The sequence below is a fragment of the Bacillus rossius genome, chromosome 3, assembly GCF_032445375.1.
Source record: "Bacillus rossius redtenbacheri isolate Brsri chromosome 3, Brsri_v3, whole genome shotgun sequence".
NCBI classification, from domain to species: domain Eukaryota; kingdom Metazoa; phylum Arthropoda; class Insecta; order Phasmatodea; family Bacillidae; genus Bacillus; species Bacillus rossius.
In genome coordinates this window covers 118006088-118033211 of record NC_086332.1, presented here as the reverse complement: position 1 = coordinate 118033211, position 27124 = coordinate 118006088, and the positions used below count along the sequence as shown (strand labels likewise).

General features: G+C 35.0%; 1 protein-coding gene across 3 annotated transcripts in view; it reads right to left on the bottom strand.

The window, feature by feature from the left end:
• The window catches only part of LOC134531190 (TBC1 domain family member 23), a 205305-nt gene that overhangs the window by 154436 nt on the left and 23745 nt on the right, over positions 1-27124 (bottom strand). For all 3 annotated transcript variants that reach the window (XR_010074961.1, XM_063366832.1, XM_063366831.1), the window contains exons 2-5: positions 21773-21987; positions 20725-20929; positions 10078-10201; positions 8824-8948 (exon numbers count right to left, since the gene is read on the bottom strand). Coding sequence is in view for 2 of the 3 variants with exons in the window: in XM_063366832.1 (XP_063222902.1) it covers positions 8824-8948; positions 10078-10201; positions 20725-20929; positions 21773-21987 (669 nt within the window). In the remaining variant the exon portion in view is untranslated. The remainder of the gene's footprint in view (positions 1-8823; positions 8949-10077; positions 10202-20724; positions 20930-21772; positions 21988-27124) is intronic.

The window sequence follows — 27124 nt, the reverse complement described above, 5'->3', positions numbered from 1 at the left end:
TTTGAAATAAGAAACTTTAACTTGCCTTTTCACCCTAAAACTTGTTTGTTAATCTAAGACTTCTAAAACAGTTGCAAAATATCACAATGATTTACTTGTTCACATATTTGGCAATGTGTTATATTTGATACAGCCTAAAAGAATACATAAATGTTAGGATTTTGGCAATGTGTCATACATGATACATATGTAACAAGACATTGATTTACTCATTTTTGGTGGTGTGTCACATGTGATACATACTTTTATAGCTCATATAAAATCAACAACAACATGTTATTTTATATTATAATACTATAGTGCTATGCCTAAATACTATTTTTGAAAGTATATAAATTATTTGAATTAAAAAGTTACCTATTTCATTAAAAATTTACATATAACTCACCATGTGACGCACATACTTCCTCCCTCGTGCTGCCATCTTCTCATCATGCTGCAATAATTTCTCTTTGTATCGACAGGTGGCATCAAAATCCAATGCATAGAGAAAATAAAACTACACCAAAGATATTACAACAGAGAGAAACACTCCTATAAAAAACAGTAATTTCTTGTTTATTTTCAAAACTTAATGTGTCGTATATGATACGCCGTCAAATTAAGGGATAAGCTACAACCACGAACAATAGAAACTCTGATTTATAATTTCGTCAACAATAGACATTACATCATTTAAAGCACTTAGTTTGCAATCTATCATGAACTGAATTTATTTGAAAATTATTTTCTGTTATTTTGGTATTTAATTGTAATTTATTGTTAATTTATTTATTTTTCTCACTTACCTGTATCTTGCTGCGTACATGTGTACGATGGCCTTCTGTTATGTTTTTACAGCAGCCAATCAGCAATCTGATTTTTAAAGCTAACAATAAGATTTTTGTACAACAGGGAGAAATGGGAGAATAGAAAAAAAATAAATGTCTGAGGCGTCCTTCGTAAGGCTTAGCCCGATGCCGAAGTGTAGAAATTTTATATTACGTATTTAACATATTTATTACATGTGGTGATAAATAATAGTGCATCAGAGTCTACACGATACCGGGGCGTGCCGTGAGTAAATGTGGCAGGAAATATCTACGTTGTACTTAATTATTTCGATAGAGGGAAGCCTAAGCCATCGACATTATAGCCACGATTATATTAGTAATGCTGCATAACGATTCAGTAACTTCGTTGGAAATTTGATTTGAATTACAAGCTGTGCTACCTGTCAAGATGATAATAATTAATTCTATAATAGCATTTGCTAATTAACATTTTTCGAGGACATATTTAAGCTGGAATAATAGACCAGTGGTCTGCGTGTCTAGTGATCGTTGCTCTCACTGAATTATCTAGCCGTGGTACATTTTAAGAGTTCATTTGTGATACAACTGCATAAAACTAAAATAGTAAACTTTTAAAGCTGAGTTAATCGTTTCCGGACCTATTTTCATTTGAATGCAAGCAACAAACTTTTTAATAATCTATTTCACCATAAATCCCGACAGTTTGATCCAGTTATACATCACCAGGTCTGCCCTAATCACACTAAATAACATCTATATTTTTTTATTTTAACTTCCATCAATACAAATTCAATTGCATTTATGAGTGTGTTCTTGTGTATATTTAGTATTAGTACAGTGTAAGGGTATATGTATGTGTAATTTCAGTGTTAATACTATATTAAATGTGTTTTGTGTCCTGTGCCCCAAAACATTAATATCTTTTAATTGCAGCTTTACATACTTAAATTATACTCTTCCACAACCTCCACACAGTATACAATATTCTCAGTTTTTCTCAGTTTTATTTGTGTTTATTTCAAACTTCTGGAAGTCATCACCTGGGTATTTTAATATTATCACAATACGACATCATCAGTAAGTCGGTATTGATACAGAAGATAAAGGTGCCCAATTATAATAATAATAGTAACATAGTTTCCAGAGAGAATAACAGTACAGAAGACAAGTGAAACAGCAACGTGTAGTACTGTATATACACAAGCTGTGTTACCTCTACAGACAGAGAAGAGATAATACAATACTTTTAAGTTTTCTGCTTATTGCATGCATGCAGGTCAAAATATGGGCAGTATACAACATACAAGCACCGTATCCAGAGATGACATGTCTGTTAAACCTACGTAAAAAAACTCGGGTCCTGCGCCGTTCCCCCTCCCTCCAGCCCCCATGAAATTTCAGCGGGCCTCCCTTGAGAATCCTACATATTTATGCTCCTGGCTTGCAGTACAGGCATTGCTGCTTGACATTATCACAATATACACTAAGGAGTCATCAGATAAATGTTCATGGTTGTTTAACTACCATGAAAAATCATATTACTGCCCTGTACTAACATTCAATTCAGTAGATATCTACTTACTAAAATAAGTATATATTAAAAATAAAAAAATACATAGGTGTTTGAACTTACCCATATGAAGTGAAAATTGAAAATACACTCCCATCTCGATAAAAGTTATGCATTACTCAGTGCTTATGCTTTATTTTGCATCAACAGTAGGTTGAACTGACATAAAAAGAAAGGATATCAGGATGATTACAGATGAGTAAACATTCAACGGACTCAATATATTTTTACTAGGCCTGTGTCAATATTCAAATTTTCGGATACAAATACGAATAATAAACTATTTGTATTTGATTTGACCTGGACTACTAACAATGCGAAATAACGAATATTTGTTTGCTTACAAATACTTGACATAGTATACATGAGTTTGTCATATACCAACATTCACTGGTGAGATGAAGTCATTTGAGCTATGTAAATACCATTTTTAGTTGTTTAATGGGACTTCATAATCAAAAATATGAACAACTAGCAACTTTTCACCATGTAAAGGATTAAAATTTTTTTTTTTTTCGCTAATGTCGCTCTGAACAGTAACAGAATAAATCATGTAAACAATTGAAAACACTGTATATTTGTTATTTAAAACTAGAAAACAAATTATTACTTGTACACTTTTCGTCACAAGCACCAGAAGTAGGGGGGAAAAAGTCAACAACCATGGATTCCTATAATCACAAAACAGACACTCCATTGATATGGGCATTTAAAGAAGTCATGGTTTCCAACAGTGTATAAATCAATAGTTACACTGTATCTAACACCATGTGATACAGAAGCAGCTTATTTTCTGTGTGTGTGTATATATATAAATGAAACCAACGTTGCGACTCAAAAAAAGTAAATAATGGTTAAAAGTAAATTACGGTTAAAAGTAAATAACGGTTAAAAGTAGTGATGGTTCGAATCCCATTTTTCTCGAATCCGAATCTCGAATTCGAATCCCAAACAGTACCTCGAATCCACCCCTCGAATCCGAATCCAGTTCTCAAGGGTTAATCATAAAATAATTTATAAGTTAAGAGAAAAAATTAAACATTATGCAGAATTATTTAACCCTTTAAATTTTTATTTAAAAAAACAAGTATTTGACACGGTCTGGATCAAGACGATTCTGTTTTTGGTCACATATGTTTCCTGTAGTGCTGAACAAACGTTCAGAGAACACTGTCGCAGGTGGTGAACACAAATATTTTTTGGACAGTTTATGTAGCCTGGGTGAACACGCAGACTGAGTTTTCCAGTATTCGAGAATGTTAATTTCTGGGTTAACTGTAGGATCACGTAAAAATCTGGTCACTTCATCTATTGCTGTAGAATCCGACTTGGTGGATTTAAGGCATTCAGGCATTATCTGTGAGTACAGTGATTCATGTATCCACGGAAATCGGAAAACAAAATTCAACATCCGACGGAACAATATTTTGTAGTTACCAACTTGACATTTGTTTAAAGTCCCAAATGAAGGTAAATGCATTCCTGAAATATTTAATGGAAACTAAAAGGCGCCATCTTAGCTTCAATGGTTTTAGGCCATAAGAAATATTGTTGTGCGTCTTTTAAAATTAAGCCTCACTAAAGCATAATGATTAATATGCCCGAAGTAAAAAGTAACGGGGTGTTTTCTCTAGTTTTCCCATTAAAATTTTTTATATTAATATTAGTTATTTTTTATGTTGCTCAAAATGATTGGCTAACAAATTCATTGGTTGGCCATCATGGAATTCTCAGATAATACATATTTTAACGTTGGTAGTCTACACAAACCAAACTTGGTCCTAACAAAATTCATAAATAGAATGTATCAGAATATTTAAAATTGAATTGCTATTAAAATAATAATTGTGTAATGTATTAATTTTTGTCATTTATTATTTCATTGTTATTACTACATGTGCGACCGTAAATGTGATGAAAGTCGGCATTATTGTTGTATTACTAAGTAACAGATTTCTCGGGTAAAGTTATTTTAAAAAAAACAAGATTCATATTTAGTCTAGATCCTAAATGTGCTTTATTTTATTTTTTAGCATATTCTGAGAATACATATGTGATTTATGCCTTATTTAATGCCAATGTAGCGACAATGCATCCATGTTCATGAATATAAAGTAAGTTTCCCAAATCAGTACACGCTTCATAATTTTTTTTTTTATATAATAACGAATATAAAGTACAATACAGTAGAACCTTGTTAATCCGTGATGCGCTAATTCGGGAATCGGATAATCCGGGACGATTTAAAAAGAAGAAAAAAAAGAGAAGTAAAAATTGTCAGCGCTTAAAATTAACGTCACGCGGGCTGGCGGCCGGCAAACACTACAAGCCATCACGTGGGCCTCCAAACTCTGCAACGCTGTTTGTACTGACCCTTTGTGTCGCCCCCCTTTCAGCTGTCACATTTGTCACTCTTTAAACTTGAGGGGGATGTCCTGACGTCTGCTTCCCCGTCTCCCTTTGTTTGTTTCCACCCGCCAACGCACAGGCGCCTGGCGAGTGACGTGTCTGGCTGGCATTCGGCTGTACGAGGAAGAGGGGGGGGGGGGGGGGGTGCAAGGTCAGCACGATCTTATCTTTCTCTCTTCGGCTGTTGTAAATGACCGTGAACTAATGGCTAGACATTTTTAAGCCGAGAAACTAATTCGAAGACTGCCGGCCCTTACCGTGAACGGCCTTAACCCAGCTGCACGCCGGTGTCTGAGAAGCTTGACAAGACCTTCCGGGCTTTTAATCGCTAGTCCGTGAAATTCGGTAATCCGTGATTATCTCGGTCCTGACCATCACGTATTAACGAGGTTCTACTGTACCTCAATAGGATGTGTTCCAAGGAAAACGTAAACAGGCCAAGTAAATTGTAAGCATTTAAGTTTTTAAAGTACTACATTTACATCAATGTTTTTCCTCGAATCCCGAATCTTTTCCTTCGAATTTCGAATCTTTCGAATACTAGAGATTCGGTGGGATTCGAGGATTCGAGGATTCGACCGGCCCATCCCTAGTTAAAAGTAAATAACGGTGTAAATAACGGTTAAAAGTAAATAACGATTTAACACATGATGAAATCATCTAAAATTGTGTTTATAATATTTTTGAACCAAAATACAATTTACCTGGTTGCTGTCAACAATGAAAACTAGTGAATAACTATGGTTTAAATATGTTAATATGAGCTCATTCAATCACTAATTTGGGAATACAAAATTTAAAAAAAAATTATGTTTTTTGAAAAATATATTGCAATGGAATTCACAGTATTTTGTGGTTTGCGAAAATTTTCTGTAAAAAAAAAATGTAGGTAGAGTAGCAGGTTGTGGAAAATAAGGCGAATATAGGAACTGTAATTAAAGGTTGGTTGTTTAGGTTACGTTAGCTGAACAACTAAAAAACAGTTATTTCATAATTAAAATGTTTGAACAAATTTTCCATATGATTATTGTAGCTGAATTAACTTAACCAAACTTTCACTTGAGTAATATTTGTCTAATTTTCCGAAGTTGTTACATAACGTGAAAAAATGTTTTTTGTGGGATTCTAATTAGACATCTGCGAATTGTGATTTTTCAGTTCGAATCGAATTCGAATCGAATTTCAAAAAAATTTACAAGTTTCTAATTTTTTTCGAATCGATTTGGGAATATTTATTAAAAAAAACAAAGATAAAAAAAATTTTTAACATACCACCTTTGAAAAACTTGTCACATAATTCACAGTTTAAATCAAGTAACTATAATTAAAGTGACACTATTTTGAAGAAGCACAACCAGATTCTCAAAAATTAAAAAAAAAATTAAAAATTATATGTCTATAAATCACTTCGCAAATCATTTCAAACTATTGTCATGGAGAAAGGTCAGTTCATCGACATGGTGCGGCACAACAACAATTCTCTGCGGCTGGTAACTATGTTGCCTACTGTAGAGAAAACTCTCTCACTTGCCACCTTATTTAGCATGTTTGACTTTCAAGGATAAAAATATTAATAAAAATATCACAGCATAAGGAAGTGGTACAAAAGAAAAAAAATTGGTTGTCTGTAAAGTCGGTTTATGGACGATAGTTTAACGTGACAACGTCATAACAAAACATTGATAAAATGATTGCATACTTTTATGGATAAAATTGAATCATATTTATTGAATTATCACTACTTTGTATGGATACACAGAAGAAGTGAAATTAAATCTACAATTTAATTGATGAATTTACTTTTATTTGCACTCATTAATTCAAATATGTTTATTACTTTAACGAAGAGATTATTTTAACTATAACTTTTATACATGTTTGCTATTTAACTTCTTCCAATCTGTGTTATTCTGTTAAGGATAGGACGATGATAGGAAAAGTAGGAAACATATGGGAGAGCACCTCAAAAAAGTCGAATCGATGGTTGTTCCAATCGAGTGTAAGAGAGATAGATGCGGCGCAAGCGTACAATGAGCGTAACGGGACAATGTGCATTATGGGACATTTTTTCGTGCGTGCAGCCGGCGTTCATCGATTTATTAGACGTCACATCAAAAAAAAAAAACAATTTACCGTTTTTATCGCGTAAGCATCGCACATTTTATTCTAAAATCAAGTTTATAATTAGGGCTGAGACCGTGGGTTCACTCTTAGCTGAGTTTTGAAATAAACAAACACCGTCGTATCACTGCGCCGCATCAGAAAGTGATAGGCTGAATTCATCTTGCATGCCAAGCACTAGTTGCAACACACAAACTTCAGTACAGTCCAGTCGGTGCTAATAAAATAATGGAGAAGTAAAATAACAGGAAGCACCATAGCACTTTCTTCAGCGTAGGTGGTTCATTTGCGAAGAAAGAACTATGCACTTTACGGCTAATAGCAGTCTTCACAAAATCATTACAAGTTATGATAACAGGATACTCAAGTTTCCTTTTTCTTCCCGGGAGTTGTTAATGTCCCAGTGTCCTGCAATTCTTTCCTTGCACGAAGCACGCTGCTCTTCGAAACACTCGTAAATTCCGCAGTTAAACTCGCGATATAGTTCACACGAAAATCCGGATATTTGTCTGAAAATGTTTTAAAAACATACAACACAATAGTTTTTTGTGCACTTTTCAAAGGCTTTCCCGTTCTGTGGTTTACAAAACTTTGTCCGGCGTCAGCCATAACAAAACGTGCGCGCGCGAATCCGAAATACAACTGTTGCGCCGGGTATCAACTGTACACTGTACACACGGCGTCTGCTAACATAATTGTAAGTAAATACTTTCTGACACATTAAACTGTATTGAATATTAATGGTGAAACACTATAATGCTATATAACAACAACTGTTTTAAAAAGGCAGTGTAAAAATACTTACAAATGGTACGTAACCAAGGGACTATTTCTTGCACACGAATAATGTGCGCGGCGGCCAGCAGCCAATGAAAATATTTGTTTACGAGAGGCTTTGTTTATTCCAAAACTCAGGTAAGAGAGACCGGAGAATACTATTATAAAAAAAAAAGTAAAGTAATCCATAAAAACAAAACCTATGCATGGAAAGTACGTTTATTTAAAAAGTAGACTTTGCGAAAACAAGCTAAATAATTTAAATTAATGTGTGATGCAATAAAACCATTTTATTCAACGTAAAAAAAAAACTGTAACAAGAATGTGATTTGTAACTATACGCATAACGATCGTGCAGGTTAACTCGGTTCCTGACAGAGCGTGCGGGTGCATGCAGTCTGCGAGCTATCTATATAAATCTTCGACTACGTGCGCGCTCTATACTGGAATACAGGAATAAACACAACCAAACTGGCACTGTTTACGTTTTTATAAGCTGTATAAAGCGACTCCTGAGACGTTAAAGATGAAGTTTTTAACTTTTAAAAAGTCTTTAAAACACGATTTATACATCAGATTACTTTGTAATAGGCATAATTAATTTAGTAAGCAGATTTATCAGAACGAACGGCGTAAACTGCGTAAAGCAATAGGCGCGTTGTAAACAACGGGAATTCATTGCCTTACATCAAATGAGGTTAAAACGGGACAGAAATAAAATGGTTTATATAACATGAAAACGTAAATAACGGTAACGTAAATAAGGGGTTTTGATGTATAATTTTTTGTAAGTGGAAGATGTAATCGTCCATTTACATTTCTTTTAAAAATGGGGGAGGGGGATGTCAAGTCGAATTATTGTAAAATGAATTCGATTCGAATTTACGAATCGAATATCAAAAAATTCGAACTCGAATTCTGAAATTTCGAATATTCGCAGAACCCTAATTCTAATTGTCATTCTTACTATTCAAATTAGATACTCGTATTCGCAAATAATTTCATATTCGTATTCTTATTTGATTTGAACCAAAAAACTGATATTCACACAGGCAAGTATTGACATTTTCTGAAGTCATCATTTTATTTTGGAGTGTGAAGGTCATATTCACCACATCACCACCAACCCCATGGGGCGGAACACGCACAGACCTGGCGTTGAAGATCATGACGAGGGCGAGAAAGAACACGAAGAAGGGGTCTGCCTGCTGGAAGTACAGGTCCCACATGCAGAGCACGGCCGGCAGACTGCATGTTGCTGCGAACAGCGACTGGAACTGGCCAGCCCACCACAGTCTTAAAATTCATCATTATTCATTAGTTCTCCGATTTAGTCTTTTATACACTTAGATTGCCATGCACAGCAAATGGTGCTCACTGTTGCCAAAGTGATACTACCTGGCTTGTTAACATTAAAAATATTATCTTGTGTACCATCGATGATAATAATAAGTTTAAATTAATTTTTTTATCATTTGTTGATATTTCTAAGACCATAAAATAGTATATTTTAATAGTATAAGTACATTTGTATACATTCTTTAGGAAAAAACAATCAATCCTAGCCCCAATTATGATCACACGGGAGAAACTATTTGTAGCAGTGGTCACTATTAATAACAAGGCATTCCATTAATCATATGCTATGGTCCAATAGAGCACAAATTTTTAATATTAAATGACAAACAATTTGATGGAAAAATGGTTGAAACCAAGATGGCCTCTTTCAGTTAAGTTTTCTTAGAGGTAAGGATTAAATATTACCTGATGATGCTCTCAATGAAATACAAGAAAATGTATTTCCAAAAATTCTTATGACATAATTTATTCCCTTTATAAAATAAAATGTTTAAGTAAATATTGAAAATTTATATAACATTATAAAGTTACATCTAAATGTTTGTGTTATTTGCATATATGATTAGCAACAGAGCCACAAAAACAAGGACAGCACTAATAGTCGCACTGGAAAACTAAGAATGAGACTCGCTATAACTGAGCACATGGTTCACCATCTATTAAAACCAATCCCACACAAATCTGTAAACAATAACATATCTACAACAATTTATAATATAACTTGTACAATGTAACTTTTACAACAATTTGTAAAAAATTTTCTAATTCATAAAAATGCCTTATTAAATGAAAAATGTATAAATCTTGGCCATTAAGTCATGCATATCTTTGGATCTAGAATTATTATGTATGTGTAAGTCTAACAATAGTTTTGTTGGACTAAAAAGGAAAATGTTTTCACAATATTTTGAATAAAAATCCTTGTATTATGCAAGACAGAAAATGCACAAAAAATAAGTAAAATATAAGAAAGTTCCTGCAGGAACTTGCACATGGGCACGTCAGGCTGCGTGGCCTGCTCCCCAGAACTGCGGAGCAAACACTAACCCACGGGCGGCAATAGAGGTCCGGGGTGATCCTCATGGTGTCTAGGAAGGAGCACAGCTCCGGGTCATGGTAAAGCAGCAGCAACCGGAACAGATGAAACACCGGGCCATTCTTCTTGCAGCTCCTGCCACAACAGTTCAACTGTACAACTGACCCACACTTTCCACTGAATATAAACATTAACACCAGGCGTAATCAGTCATCTTGGTTGCTCAGCGACAAAATTCATGAATAACTTTCTAAAAGATATTTGGTGATTAACATTTTTTCGGGAATTATTTGAATCATCATTATATAAAAAAACATCCTAAATGTTAGTCCGGGCCATGTAATCATGTATTATTTTCAAACTAAATTTCATTCCAATTGCATCATGACTGAAAGACAAACCAAAAATAAATATTTTTTTTTATTTTATTAAGTATTACGAATTTTAAAACTGTAATAAGCTAGAGACATGATTCTGTGGTAAATCACAAGAAAACAACAATTAAAACAACTTAAAAACACAAATTTAAAAAAATTCAAGAAATATAATATGGATGCTATTTGTTTTTTTACCAAAAAGCAGCAAATAACCAAAATAATAATCTGAAACCGATTTTCTGTTGGTTAGGTTTTTAATAATTTCAGAACAAACACACATAAAAATGCATTAACCCTTTAATGCATGATTTTTCATATGTTAACCAAAAAATCAGCATCTATAAAACATTTTCTGCTGTGTATGAAAAAAATATTTAAAAAATTACATTTATTATTTTATATATTTTATTCACGTATAGTGGTATGTAGCTCATGAGCTACAAAATGCATTGCCTTAATAATTTTGTATAATAATATTGTATGTTTAACTATAATTTTAATAGCTTGACAATTTTTATATAAGAAAAAAATTATATACATACAATGTTGATGGTTTTTCACTAAAATTATTTCATGTTTATACGTTTTTAATTTTTGTGTGTTGTATTTCCATACATTTTTTTTTTTTTTTTTCAAAGTTGAAAATTAATTCTGAATGCATACAATGTTTTAACCACTGTTAATCATATCAATATTTAAATCATATTTTACTACAGAATAAGCAGCCATTTACCCCATTACATAATATATGTTATGGTTCATAAATTTCAAAGTAAAAATAAATATCATTTTACACTTCTGTCTTCCTTTCTTGTTTATTGTAGATGAAATGTTTTATAACAGTTTTTTCCTTTATGGAAGCAGAGTGCAACTGCACATTTGTCGCACTGAACCCAACTGAAACCTTTACACCTAGGCATTTTGCAGCGCTGTCTTGTGTCGAGATATGAGGAAAAATGTCCAAATTGGTCCTGTCTTACATCTCGTGGTGGCATGTGTATGTACTGTAAGCCCCTTATACTTCTTTGCTTGGATCTGCACCTCCACATCATTGCTGGGTCTTCCACGCTTCACAGTGTTGGTACCAGAGCGGCAAAGGCATAGTGCGATTTCCATGCGAAAATCTGCTAGCTTCATTGTCTTCTTGTTTCCTTTAGCAGCTTCAACTCTTTGATATAAAATCCAAAAGTTTACAATACCCATATCTAAAAAGTGATAAAACAAGCGTATGTACCACTTTCTTGACTTCATGATAATCTTGTGCCTACCCATAATACTGTCCAGTAGATCTACACCTCCCATGTGCTTATTGTACAGCTGTATGAGCATTGGACAGGAGACAGGATTTCTTGACTTGGGGGTTTTGTCATACCGAGTCACTTCATGCAAAGGTAACTGGCCAGCAAGTGTAGAAAGTAACATAATAGTCTTATTGTCTTTCCACACAACATTAGCTATGTCTACACCTTCAATTGTTGCAGTACGTTCCACAGAAGTGTCTCGTGGAAGTTTTTTCAACACTTCTTCCGAAGGGAGTTTGCAGTCAGGAATTCTATTTCTTGTGACTGTGCCCAGACAGAAAATTCCATTTTTGTACAAACTAACACACAAGGGGACTGTTGTATAGTAATTATCACAGAAAAATTTATGGTTCATATATTTAGGAACAATTCTGCTTAGGCGAACAACAACATTTGCACTGGCTCCCAAGTCTTCTTCAGTGGCATTTCTCTTATCTGCCCTATTTTCATCACCAGTGAACACTTCGAAGTCATATGCATAACCTGAAATACCACTTATTACAAACAACTTGTAACCATACTTATGTCAGACAGTACCAAAAGCAGGCAAGCACAAGCTGAGTGGGATCCCCAGACTTAGGCACACCGCAACGGCCGACACACGTTATGTCAGTGAGCCCCATACCTACTTAGAGCGACCAAAACCAAACAGAAAAGTTACAAACAGATAGAACCACATATTGATACAGAGATATACACTGACATCGTCCGGGCCTGCGCCCCTTTTAAGTCCGATATGCCACCGCCCAAACACCATCCACCCTCCATTCAAACTTCCCGCCTACCCGTGCGTACGTGTGCGTGCGTGTGTGCTCGCCCGGCAAGAGGGCGCTGTCGAGCCAGTGCGCCGCACCCCTAAAAACATAAGTACTATATATAATTGTGTTATTTGTTTTTATATTCCCTAAGTGCAACGTGACGGCATATCGGCCAGGAGGGTCTTATGTACTTTTATTTTTTAACTTATATATTAAAATATCATAGCGCTTCCGGACATTCCCGAGGAAACCCGAAGCCAGACAATAATTAAATTTTAATTTTAATAATTATAATTTGTACAATCTTCTCTCTTTATTCAAAAATTGTCACATAATTTTCAATGCATTCTTGTCATGTTAATTTAGTTTCCCGTGGCACGAATACGCAAATATCTTTTAACGGCAATTGTTTCGGCGGGAGGACGCCATGTTAGTCGAGCGAGCCATGATCTCAGCCCAGTCTTCCGCCATCAACGACCGAGAGCAGATGCATCAGCACTCCGGGGACCTCACCGCTTGTATTCTCTGCCAAGTAATTCTGGTAACTTTAATTTCATCTCAATCGCTTTCTTTTAGTCCTCGGAGCAGCTCTCGGTCGGGGGACTGCTTTATTAATTAGTTTACGGCCAGTCTCGGTCTTTTTCCTCGTACTACGTAATTTAATATGTGACCACGTGGTGGCTCATCACCCCTAAACAGATTCGTGCCGCGGGCGTTTTGTACAGTTTCAACCGTGTACGTGTGAGAGCTGAATTAGCAGAATAAATCAGGTGTGCGAATTTAACGTATTATTCTTTTATTTTCAATCTGTGTGACCACGTGGAGAGTGACGGCGTGTGGGACGCCTGAGAGCCCACTGCGTAGGTAAAAGCATGCCCGACGCTGAGAGCGGGCAGGAATTGGTGCTAGATGTTTTCAAGGGGGAATATCACGTCTCACATGGGCGACGTCACGCCCTGAGTTAGGAGTCTCACCGGGTTCACGTGCCGTACCACGTGGTGGCGCCCACTAACCTTCCGATCGACCCCCCCCCCCCCCCCCCCCGCAACAACACAAATGATATAACAAGGATAAAAACAGATTGAAAAAAGTTTTCTTTTTTAAATCTTGCAACTGTTATTAGGCACTGATTTTTACATTAAGACCTTAAAACATTTTTCAAACACAGAAATAATTAATAGATTTATTTAATTTGTTCCAAAAGTTAGACATGTTTATTACAAATATAAAATGCATCATGTTTAGGTCAAAATGTCACTGTTTAGGAGAAATTGGTATATGGAACATTTAAGTATCATATTTGTTCAGAAATATGCTACATTTTTTTGAACACATATATCTTAAAAAATTAAAAACAATAACACCAAATCTCCCATTTTAAAAAATGAAATTAACCTGAAAATTAAAACCATAAAATCTTGTTTCTAGTTATCAGACCTGTTAAATAAATGTATCGGTAATTGGAATGGTATTGGTTTTTATCCATATCGCCCATAAACCAAAGTATCTGTAATATACAGGTAGAAACTCTAACCTTTAATATTTTAAGAGTAAGGAACGATAATACTTTAAATCATGAAATTTGTTTTGGAAATGTAATATGTATATATTTTCTATTACTTTCTAGCAGTATGACAGTTAACGCATTTCTTTAGTATTTATCTTTACATGTTTGTTCTAATAAATTTTTATTTACGTACCTGCCAAAAAAAAATTTTTAAATTATTTATATCCAGTAACACAGTTGTACAAGTATGAACTTGTTACAAAGGGTTAGGATTGGTCGCTGATGTTTTATGAGTTTCAGGCAGCTTCAAAATTATTTTGTTTTTATTTAAAATATACAAAAATCGTTGCCAGACGATCAACAAGAAGGTTATAATTGGAAGCTTTTAGTTAGTTCCTGAACATTGTAGGAAAGTCATATATTTCTGACTCCATATTGAATGTAATTCGACCATAGTCGACGAGTCTAAGCAATTGACAACGATTCTATGAGTGATTCTACATCTTATGAAGATTTGTGAATATTCCTACGAAACCAAAACTTTATAGAAGACAAGGATATCAATTGGAGATTTTGTCATTTGACGTTTAATTTAACTAAGGAGAACTTACTGCATCCTGAATTAATAATGGAAACGTTAGAATAAAGAATTGTATATACTGTGACGAGCAACTACATGACGACTCTCGGATTTAGGTTCCAGCAGTTTCTGAAGTACATCGGAGGATTATTCTTATCCAACTTGTATTTGATAGTTGCTGTGTAAATTTAAAGAGCAACTTTTGAACTTTAGCTTCAACAACAAGATTTAAACCATTCTGTTCAAGTGGAATATATACTAATATGTAAGTCTGTCTACAACCTACCTCAAGAACTACGAAGTTCGGTAAAAATTGTAAAATACCAAATAAAAAGACTGAGGAGTTCCAAATCAAGAGTTACCGCAGATTTCCCAGAGTCCATACTACTGACAGCGCCGATGTGTAACAACGACAGCGGTGAAAGACACTGATCCAGTTCCAGTACAACGAGGGGTCACTGGTATACTAGATCTTGCCCACGGCCTATGTCATAGACTTTTTCGTAAGTGGTCACAGGAGGAAGACGGTGATCCAGCTTCGCTTGTAACAGTTCTTAATATTCAGAAAAATTTAGGGTTGGTTCGTCCTGTAGCAATTTGTATTTTTGTCTTTTGCAAGATCAGAAAAATAATGCAGCTAGAGTAAAACTAATGATTTAAATTGACTGTTCACTTTATGGTCCTAGTCCACTACTAATTCTTTCTTTTATGTCAATATTTTCATACCTAAATTTATATTATATAGAAGCTTACGTATGAAATCAGGTATTCACCAAAGTTAAATGTTACCTGTTTTAAAGGTATCACAAGTTGTCTAAAGTTCCTGTTTGCCCACAACATGTCGTAAATTTTTTTATCCCAGAGGTCTAGCTACTCCTTCTGAGTTATTTAAGCGTGAGAAAATAACAATATATTATTATATAATTTAATTATGGAAATATTTACACCTATTTTCTTGAAATGAACTATACTCGTTACTACTAAGCTGAGTATACAGTAAGATACTGTAATTAATAGTCTAATATTGCTAACTTCATATTAACAGTCATAAATATACTTGTGGTAGTCAAGTCATAAAGGTGTAACTGCTATAAAATCTAAGTTAATATTAAGTAATTATACCTATGCATGTACGATGTACACCAAATATTAACGTCATAGAAAATACATACTGTTAGTCTTTCAAATTCATTTTCAGGGTACTTTTTTTTTTAATTAGTGTGGGTTTTTGGAGCTCAACACAATTAGTTTTTCTTAGCATGAGTTGGAGATTTAATTGTTCTTTAAGAATTAAAGTTTGACTAAGTGTCAGCTAACTGGTGATATTGGTTTATATAAAAAAGTATTTAACTGTTTCAATCTACCAGTTTTCACAAAACACCAAGGTTAAACCCGATAGAAAGCAACAGTGCTTAAGAATTTTTAGTGATGAACTTTACGTTAATGATAAACATTTAATTTGAAAATTATGCAGCTACAGGCTTCACAAGAGAGACAATACACTCAAACACATCGCAAGTAAAAAGCATAAATTATCTATTAAACCACAAGTACCCATTACATAACAATGTGAAAAGTTTGCAAAAAAAACTAAAGTGCCAGTGGAAAAGCAAATAATACAAAATTCAGGAGCTGTTTGAGGAGTTTGTGAAGGGTGTTGGTGATCTTGGTGATCTCCCAATCATGCACTGGCTATGCAAAAAAAAAATCCAGTAGTAACTAAGAAAAAGAGAGAAAATATAAAATCAACAGTGAAGGTTTTTTATTTGTTATTTTGTGTGATGAAACCACAGACAATATCCACTTTCAAACCATTCACAGCAGAATGTTTCTGTTGGAGACATCATCTTGTAGCCTGGTAGTTATTGATGATATCCAAGAGTATGAGATAGAATGCAAAAAAGTATATCATTTGTGTCTGATACATGAGAAAATATGCCACAACATATTAAGTCCTGTTTGGATTCCATGTCGTGTTAGGAAACCAAGAAAGTGCAAATACCAGTGCAGGGAGTTATTAAAGGCCAAGTATCCATTGAATGCTTTATAGCACAAGTTATTTCCTCAGCCGGTTATAACATAGTGAAATCCTTGATTTGAGCCTGTCAACTACACAAGCATTTGCATGACATTGAGTTTTTTTGGACAAAAACCGCAAAGAAAACAGCTGAATTTTATTTCTGAAGGAAATGACTTCATAATGGATCAAAGTGGCTGAACTACAAGCTTTCTTTGCATCATAAAACTATGTATCTTTAGTATAATTGCTAACCTTCCTTGAAAAGAAGCAACATAAATACAAATTTTTATATTTTGAGTGTTGGTGTATTTTCCTCCAGTATAAATAAAAACTGTCTCAACTTCTTACACAGTAAAAAAAAAATTATTGTAATACCACTGAAAATACTGAGCTCATTCTGTACTTTTTAGCTGACCATTTTAACAAATTTTTGTGACTGTGGCAATGTTCCTGATAACACTGTGATAATGTATTTTAAACTGTTTAAAAAGCTTACACACACACACACCACTCTTATCAGTAAGCACACAGAAACACGCTTGTCAAAAATGAAACCTAAATCAAACATGGTTTTCGTGAAGTAGCTCAAGATACAAATGTTCTGAACTTACTCATTTCTTTAATGTACATATAGTAATGTTGAATATTCTAATCTCGATAGTCACAGAATATATGTTAACAAAGACTTCATGGGCCACACTATTTTTTTTTAGTTTGGCCTATTATTTAATTAATGTGCTAACAATAGTTATACCTCACTTTCAAGAAGAAAAATTCTTATACATTACTAATGGCCACACAGTTTCACTAAGCAGTGAACAGATCGTGAAAGCAGTCCACATATCTTAATATCACTCGTCAACCGAAACATGCGTACATGATGCTTGGTGTGTACTGAGAAGTAGCAGGAATCAACACTAAAAGAGTCACTTGGTCGTCATCACAATGTCTAAGACTCGTTTCTTCCTTTCCGCTACACTCTTGTAAGAGAAGTTCAAGACTAAAACGAGTGCAGGACAATTTAAAACGCTACTTGATGCAACAAAGTGGAAACATTCCTAGTCTGCATAGTCTTACAATTATTGCCACTACTGTTGTCTAATTTTGGAAAGCATTTCACTGAACTGTGCTACAGCCAAGGACCAACTGTCCACAAGTAGAAAAGACAGCGCCTAATTGTGGCAGTTTTTACAGTCGTGAGCGCTTGAGAATAGAGGAGTGTGTTCGGAGGAGAGGATTTTACAAGGATTACAAGTCGCCAACAAATTGACAGATAAAACCATTGATACTCAAATCTGCTTTGCCGTCTCTTGTTGAACTTTTACATGTAAAAATCATTTTTTTATATTGCCCAGAAACTTAAGTGACAAATTTTTTTAATTGATGTCTCATTGGAACATACATTTATACAATGCAAATATGATTGTAAAAACTGAGGACTAACAGAATTCCTGTACAGTATTCATGAAAATGCACTAAGAAATCAGTAGATAATTGAAATCCATGGTAAGAGAAAACACAGTTAGTGAGGGATAAATGTATTACTCTATATTTTTCTTTGTAGCCAAACTACTAACACTATCTAAATCATTGAGATTATAATACTTGCACACAAAAAGGATCATTGGAACTCAAATCTTTGTCAATTAGTTTTCTACAGCAACTGTAAATGAAACAAAAATACAGTAATAAAGGACATTATTTAAGTTGTATCGAAATTCTACACATGAAATGATTAGGCACTCATTTATACAATAATAATTCAAGCCGAACTGTAGCTGTTAGAAGTTTCCCAACTTTACTTATAGCAGTGCCCAAGAAGTGTAAACTATACTGCATTAACAAATTAAATAAATCAACAAAATAAAGTTATTTTCAGTCTCAGCAGATATACTAGTATGCAGTAGAACCTCGTTAAGTCAGCACAATTTAAATCTGATCTCCAAATGTCCCTCAGTGACAATAAATTTATATATAGTCTTGTACGGTAATATGAACTAATATATACCAATAAAAGTTTTAGAGCATAAAACCACATTCTGTGTGAGAATTACAAGCAGAGTTATTTCTGTAGTTGGTGCACACAGTTTAAACTGTACTGTACAGCAAGTGCATGTTTGTTAGGACTGTACACGACAAGACAATAAGTCACGTCGTGCAGCTAGGTGGAGTAGGCAGGTGAAAGTATGTTTAAAAATGAGTTTTTTTACAACGGATGGGACAGTTTCTGCAAATATGAGCTGTATCCGAATACATAAGGTCATGTCCACAGCACACACAATCCTACATCCCTTAGCAAATGCAGCTACAATGTACAGGATGACGCGTGCCCGCCCTTCCTATATTAAATATCACGTTACTTTACGTGATAATTAAACCCAAAAACAAGTTTTAATAAGTTCAGAAGCAATTCAGGGAAAAATGTATTTCGGCAATAGGCCTACTCACGTAATATGCGGCGACGAATATGTGCGACGTCGTAGGTTATAAACAAAGCAACGAACAATAGAATAATTCATTAAAGCAACCAACCATCTCAGCCCTTTATTTTTTACGTCGCTATAACCACACATATTAATGTCCTGCAGAATATAATTGTAAATATGGACGAGTTATGTAAACAATGTATATTTTTCTCTTGCCACAGCTAAACATGTACATTGTGACGCCATCTTGTGAACGGCGATCTACCAACTGTATTTATATTTTATAATAGTATAAATTTAACTAATTATGTTGTGAAAGAAAGTTTAAATACTTTTTAATACATAGGATTGAATATATGTATTTACGTATAATTATTTATGCCACGTTTATCTTTTCATTTTAATTATTAATATCTAGTTTATACTTCCACCACCAGGGCAGGGAAATTTCAGCGAGATTCATGCGCACGCATCTCATCCCTTCCAAAGAGGAGTTAGTTCGCCCCTCCCTTCATTTCTTCGTTCCCGCGCATTTCTCCCTATATAAAGGCGAGGTCATCCACCTGAGAGTCAGTTGATCGGCCCGACGGCCAGTGTGGCTGGATTCCGCCCACTGGTCATAGGACGATCATAGGGGGAGCAGCAGAACTACTGGCTATCCGTTTTCTGCTGCTCGCACCCCTCCTTCGCGGTTAGGCCAGCCGAGGACCTATCTCGGCCTAGGGAATTTGTCTTCCTTCCCCCTCCCCTTTCTGGACGATAGGGTGTACCGTGTGTTTCAATTCAGTGTATGTTGTAAAAGCCGATGCAGGCAACAAATTGAACTGTTTCGACAATTCAGGTCAATAAAAGTTCCGTGAAAATACCGACATTATTTTCAATCAATAGTTTAGTCCCTATCTCTCACCCCACTAGCTATTCGCCTGCATACCAGCCGAGTGTGAATCCTGCCACCAGACCAGCAGCTTGGACCTTCTCCACCCGATACCTGGCTCTCACCCAAGAGAGACATCGGTGCGAGAGGAGAGCCACTACAAGGACACATTTCTAATGGATGGATAGTATCCAAATACTTTTACTGCTAGCACCACCTGTTGACAGTTGGTCATACTAATGTAAACATAGCCATTTTGAGTAGTGATAATTACAACTATTCAGCAAAACATAAATAAAAATAATCAATTTTTAAAAAATAAAACATAGTGGTTATAAATGTTAGCGAACAAAATAAAATGTTTATCATGAGTTTCAAATTATTAAAAATACTTTAAATGAGCATTAATACACATTTAAGTTCAAATTTCGTCTTTCGGTAATTTTTATTAACATTTTCATTTGTCTCTATTTGAGTTATCACATACGCTTATAAAGTATTAAACAAATCCTATGCCAAAAAACTTAACTATTATATATTATATACAAACTAAATAAAACATGATTCCGAAGCTAATGGATGTTGGGACGCGTTAGTGGATGGAAGTATCGCATCCCTGGAAATCTCGATTTAGTGGAAGGATGAAGGGATGCATCGGCATTCTTCGTGATGATTCGGAAGCAACGCAAAGATGGCATTATTCGCTACAATGCACTTTCAGTGGATACCTTAGCTAAGGTATCCGTTAGGCTGGTATTCGGATACAGCTCTCCAGCCAAGCTGGGTTGTCATTAATCCCGGATGAGCTGCGGTACCTGGGCACGTATCTGTGCTTGATGGCCTGGAACAGGTTGTAGGTGTGCCAGCGAGGCAGCTTGAGCGCGATGAGTGGCAGCAGGATCTCCACCCAGCCGTTGCCCCGCTCGTACCGGGCGCTGCTCGACTTGCAGTAGTGCGTCAGCACCGACTCCAGGTCCGACACCACGGACACCTTGTCCTCTTCGTCGTTGCCCAGGTTCGCTGCGCACACCGCAACACGCACCATCTAGACCGCGCTCTGTGTGTTCCAGCTATATTGTTACTCTGTTATACCATTTCATTACAGATGTATCACGTTTTATAAACACATCATTGTTGTGTGTTTCTGAACGACTCTACAGGTTTTGCTTGAACTGTGATTTAGTTCAGTATGGCGCTGCAGTTACTCTACAACGTTTGTAAACAAGCCTTGAGCTGACCACCAGTATATATCTGTGAGGCATATGTATTCGAGGGAATCACCTGGAAGTGAATAGATGTTTACATAGGCATGGAAATTGTTGTTTCACCTGTTTTCTACTTTTTGATTTAAATTCTATTAATTTGTAAATATCTCTCTTTAATTTTACACAAACTAAATTTTTTTTTTACTAATACATACATTATCTCTATTTACACATCCCAATTTTTTATTTATGAATAGAACTAAAAGATATACGGTCAAGTCTCAACTAAGTTTTCAGTTTTATCTGAGCGACCTAAAGCGCAATTACCAGCAAATACTGTTCAATCATTTGATTTAGGATCTAGATAATGGTCTAGTTGTTGTCAAAAGCTTAAAGAAAATTAACTTCAAAAATGCCATTTACTGGTTGGAGTGATGTGAAAGAATCTACACAGAAAAAAATGTTGAACAACATAACCCTGAAATAAGAAACTACTGGGTCAACTGAAAACCAAGATGATTTTCTTATAATATCCACATTATCCGAGATTTCTCTTATCCGAGGCTGTTGAGGTTGAATTTAACTTGGTTGATCAGGACATTATTTTAATACAAATAAATCCAAGATCAGCAAACGGCCAGAGGGCACTAAAACTCACCAACGAACTGGTTGCAGTCGTCCCGCAGGACAGACTGCTCGGGAAGGTCGAAGATGTCATTGAAGAGCAGCATCTGGTTGCCCTTGTTCTGCACATCTAGGCAGGCCTGCCACACCTCCGCCCGGACGGCCTCCGGCACGCTGCGCCCCTTGCAGATGTTGTAGATGGCAGCAGCCGAGCAGTCTTCCAGCAGGGCCGTCTCCAAGTCCACCGTCCTGCCCACAGCACAGTCCTCACGCTCTCGCTGGAACACCTGACATCCTCGGCACGTGTGTGCACATGCCATTTGAAAACTTCTCAACAGTGGGGTCTGTTTACGAAAAGTATTTAAAAATAAGCTTCCTGGTGAAAATTCTTGAAAGCACTCAAGGGCCTTGCATTACACATTTATCTCCATTTATACATCATACTACGTTATGATTACTGATAAAAACTCAAAGTTGTCCTATGCACAATGAAAAGACTGTGCACCAGTCCACAGACTTGCTCTTAGAGACAATACCGAGCTAGAAGCACCAGCAAGCATTGCACTTATCATCCAGCCTCACTAATGCTAATATACCCCTGACTAGGTGGGCATTGTCTGCACTCTGCCCTCCGACCCAATGCACAGAGTCACGTGCCTGGAGCACACAACTGCGCGTGTGAACACCAGCAACCCCCGAGTGTTGGCAGTAGTGCGTGTGTGTCTGTCCCGTTATTTAAGTTTTGTGTAAGTTTTAAGGATGCCTTGTACTTCCTTAATAATAACAAAAACATTTTATACTAACAATGCTAACAATCTTCCACATAAATCCCTCCCCCCCCCCCCCCTTTTATCTTTTAGTGTGTGCCTATATTTTTTTCTTCTTAATTAAGGGCTTGTATATTTTAATTAGTAAGGGTTTGGTTGTACATGTGTTATTTTTAATTTTAATTTTAAGTGTTTTGTAATAAAGTAGTTAGTAACTCTCGCCACACTAGCTCCTGCACACACACACACACCCTAGGTGTAAAGTGTCACCATCTCACCCCACTCACACCCCGCCCGCCAAGGAGCAGATGTGTCTGCTGTACTATCTAACACTCTTGGTCACTGACCAACCACACAGCACGGTCCCATCTTCTCTATTCACTGATTGTGAGTGCAGGGCTTTTAGCTGTGTTTATAAGCAACTGTGTGGACTGTAAGCAGATGAACCGTAGCGAGTGAAATGAAGTAAATGGATTGGAAAGGGTGTAATGTAACTGTTGACTATGAAGATGAGCATCTTGGATCACCTTTGGGGGAAATGCTGGAGTTTGATATTAAAATTTACAAATATATGTGGGTAAACACTAATGATTGATGTTAATACATAAAATTGGCCCTTAGGCCAAATACCTGCCGTAAAAGAAAAATAATTCTGGCAAACACCTTTAGGAACAAGATAGTAAAAATTTTTCCATAATTTTAAAATGAGTAATACTGCCTTACAAATTATTTTATTACATAACTGCTCTAGCTAAAAATAAATTTAAATACTACATAGAAATTAAATCCTTACTAATATTATAAATGCGAAAGTAACTCTGTCTGTCTGTCTGTCTGTCTGTCTGTTTGTTACCTTTTCCCGGCTGAACGGCTGAACGAATCGTAATGAAATTTGGCAAAGAGATAGATTATATCCTGGGGATGGACATAGGCTATCTTTTGTCTAAAAAAAATAAATTTTAAACGGGTTAAAAAAAATATATCTTAATTTTATGTAACGTGTGTCATAGATATACAAACTGTTAGTGTCATTCCTCTATGTCTGCCGAGCAATAGCTTTCAAGCCATTACGTTACATTTTGCTATTGTAAGGAACTAAGTAGAGAGTAAGAAAAAAAAAAAATATCTTGACAGTTTGTAGTGTCGCCATATTTGTTTCAATTTTCAATACCGTTTCTGTATATTACAATTAAAATTATTTTTTTTACAGTACCTACTTATAACTTATTTGTAAGGAGTTTGGTTTAGTGTTTATAATTTATCTGCTGAGCGTCAAGAGTCTTAGGGCTACTGAAACCGAAGACCAGAAATATTTATCAATTATGTAATATATTGTTGAAAAATTTGAATTTTACTATTTCAGGTAGGTCGATTTTTTTTTTATTAATTAGAATAGTTACGTGTAATTGCCATCTTCCTTTATTTCATATTAAACATTATGTTTGGTTGAGTGTGAGATAATTTTATTTATGTATGTTTTAATTTCATTTATTTTCTTATATATATATATATATATATATATATATATATATATATATATATATATATATATATATATATATATATATATATATATATCCTTACCTACCTACTTCTATTAAATTTCAGGTGGATGTTAACATTGTCATTCCAGTTGAATAAATGTTTTTGAAAAATTAGTTGTTATTTATACTTTTTGATTCATTTTGGACTATGTTTTTTTTTTTTTTTTACTTAATTCAAAGAATTGTGGTGTGTACAGGGAGTGATATCTCTATTAATTTCTATACTCCTTTGGATAAGTGGAATATGGCCACCACAGTTTTACATATCAACAAATCCTACAAATGTGTTAAACATTATGACAAATAAAAAATAGTTTCACAAACATCCTTAGTTTTTTTTTGGTGTGTATAGTTTGAAGTGTAATATTATGTATGTACGTAAATTCTTAAACATAGAGTTATTTATTAATTTATATAGAAAATTATTTATAGGTAGGTAATAAGTTTTCCTTTATATCTCTTTCGATTTGGAGTGTTTCCGAGCCATTCGGGGTCCTCAACAATACCCCATCCCCCCCCCCCCCCTCCAGGTGGTTAAAGCCCCAAATTTCGAAAGTTTAAAATTTTTAAAAAATCTTTCTCTTTCGATTTTAAGCGTTTTCGAGCCATTCAGGGTCCTAGAACCCCCCGCCCCGCTCTGGGAAAAAGCCCCAAAATTTCGATAATTTTAGGAATTTCAAATATCTATTCTTTCGAGATGGAGTGTTCCGAAACATTCCAGGTCCTGAACCTCCACCCCCCCCCCCCCCCTTTTCTCAAAAGTGAAAGCCCCAAAATTTAGAAAATTTCAAAAATCATTCTCTTTCGATTTTTAGTGTTTACCTGCCATTCAGGGTCCTCAAAATAAGCCCTCCCCCTCTGGGGACAAAGCCCCAAAATCTCGAAAATTTCAGGATTTTCAAATATCATTTCTTTCGAGATGGAGTGTTCCGAACCATTCGAGGTCCTGAACATCCACCCCCCCCCCCCTTCCCTTTTCTAAAAAAGTGAAAGCCACAAAATTTCGAAAAATTGGAGAAAATTGTATTAAAATTAAGTCATTACGAACTAAAGTGTCCGGGGCATGGTGGAACTTTTACCCAAAGTCGACTTCGCACCCAATTTTGTGGGAGGGGGGGGGGGGGAGTGCAAAACTCCAAAATTACGAAAAATTTCAAAAATTTCTTAAATTTAAGTATACTTTTTTACTATTTGGAGTGTTTCCAAGCCATTCGGGGTCCTCAAACTACCCTCCCCCCACAAGGAGTCAAAGACCCAATAATAAAAAAATTTCCCAAACTTTCGAAAACCTATTCTCTTTCGGTTTGGAGTGTTTACGAGCCATTCGGGGTATTCAACGTCACCCCCCCCCCCCCCCTAAGGGATCAAAACCCCAAAATTTGAAAAATTTCAAATATCATTCTCTTTCGATTTTTATTGTTTCCCAGCCATTCAGGGTCCTCAAAATCACCCCTCCCCCTCTGGGGACAAAACCCCAAAATTTCGACAATTTCAGGAATTTCAAATATCATTTCTTTCGAGATGGAGTGTTCCAAACCATTCGAGGTCCTGAACATCCACTTTTCGCAAAAGTGTAAGCCCCAAAATCTCTAAATATAAGAATATATATAATTGGATTTTGGTATGTATGACGTCGATAAACTCTTACACCGTTTGACCGATCGCCATGAAAGTTGGCACTTCGAAGTGTTTTTATCATGGAGAAGGTTTTTATGCTAACCATTTTATTTTGTAACTCGCGCTAGATGGCGCTGTAGCACATCAACTTCTAAACCTTTCAACCGATCGCCATGGGTAAACAGAAAATCATAGTTCACAGATACACAAACAGTAATTATGTGTCATTTCTTAATGTCCAACACACTGGACATATCGCTATCCATTTTGCTGTAACTCGCGGACAATATATCACCCGGTGTTCAGCCTGGGCAAAGCCGGGTACTGCAGCTAGTACAAAAATAAAAACATTAATCCGGTGCTTTAAATTACATTTATGTACATATTTTAATTTAAAATATAAACCTCTATTTCAAGTAAAACTTCAAAGAAAGGGTTACAGTTTGTGTGCAAGGTAAAAAAATAGTAAACAGAAATTGTAATTATATTTACTTAAGTTACATGCTTTTTATGTAAACTAAAGTACATAATTTTTTCACAATAATAAATTATATTTTGTTTGTACGTAGTATTTTTGGTTGTGGTAATGTGAAAATTCAGTTTAGTGCTGTTTATTCTCGGCTAAACAAGGCACATATAAAATACATAACCTACACTTAATGAAAACTGAGTTAATTATTATTATAATTGGAAAATAAAGTGGCTCATATATTTGTAGTTATAATTACTATCTAAAACAATATAATTATTTTATTCTTTAGTTACGGAACTAATTGAGTTTAAACCACATTAACTTATAAGAAAAAAAATTCATTTTTGGACACACTTGAAATCTGACTTGAAAATACCTGCATGTTTTAAATGACCATTTCCAAATAATATGTAACATTATCTTTATCAATGTGAAATTTACGAGGAAAAATTTTTTTACTACTTTTAACATCTATGTAATCCTTTAAAATTTTCTATGAGTTTTATCTAGAAGCCTCTGGCAGACTGATAAAGAGTTGGAGAGACTTTTGTACCATAGATCACAATTTACTTTTATATTTTTTAAAAGCCATTTTTTAAAATATAATAACGGAAATAGTATTTCCTGATAACACCATTATTCCTACACACTATTTATATTTTTTGAGAATTAAGACATAAAACAGTTATAGAAAAAAATTTGTATTTTATTGCATTGTGATCAATTGTACACAACCATATTGTACCATTGATCATGTCCTAGTGTACCTTGGATCAACAACATCATGTCCTATAAGAAAAAAACACATACATATTAAAAACATTTTTATACAGATTTTCATATTTTATTGTTTCATTACAAAAAGAAAAACAACTGTATTAAAGTATACCCAAATTCTTACTTGTATACGTGTACAAGGAAGTTACAATATGAAATTAAATAACTTAAAATTAATAGGTAATAGAAAACTTAAGTTTGTATTAAAT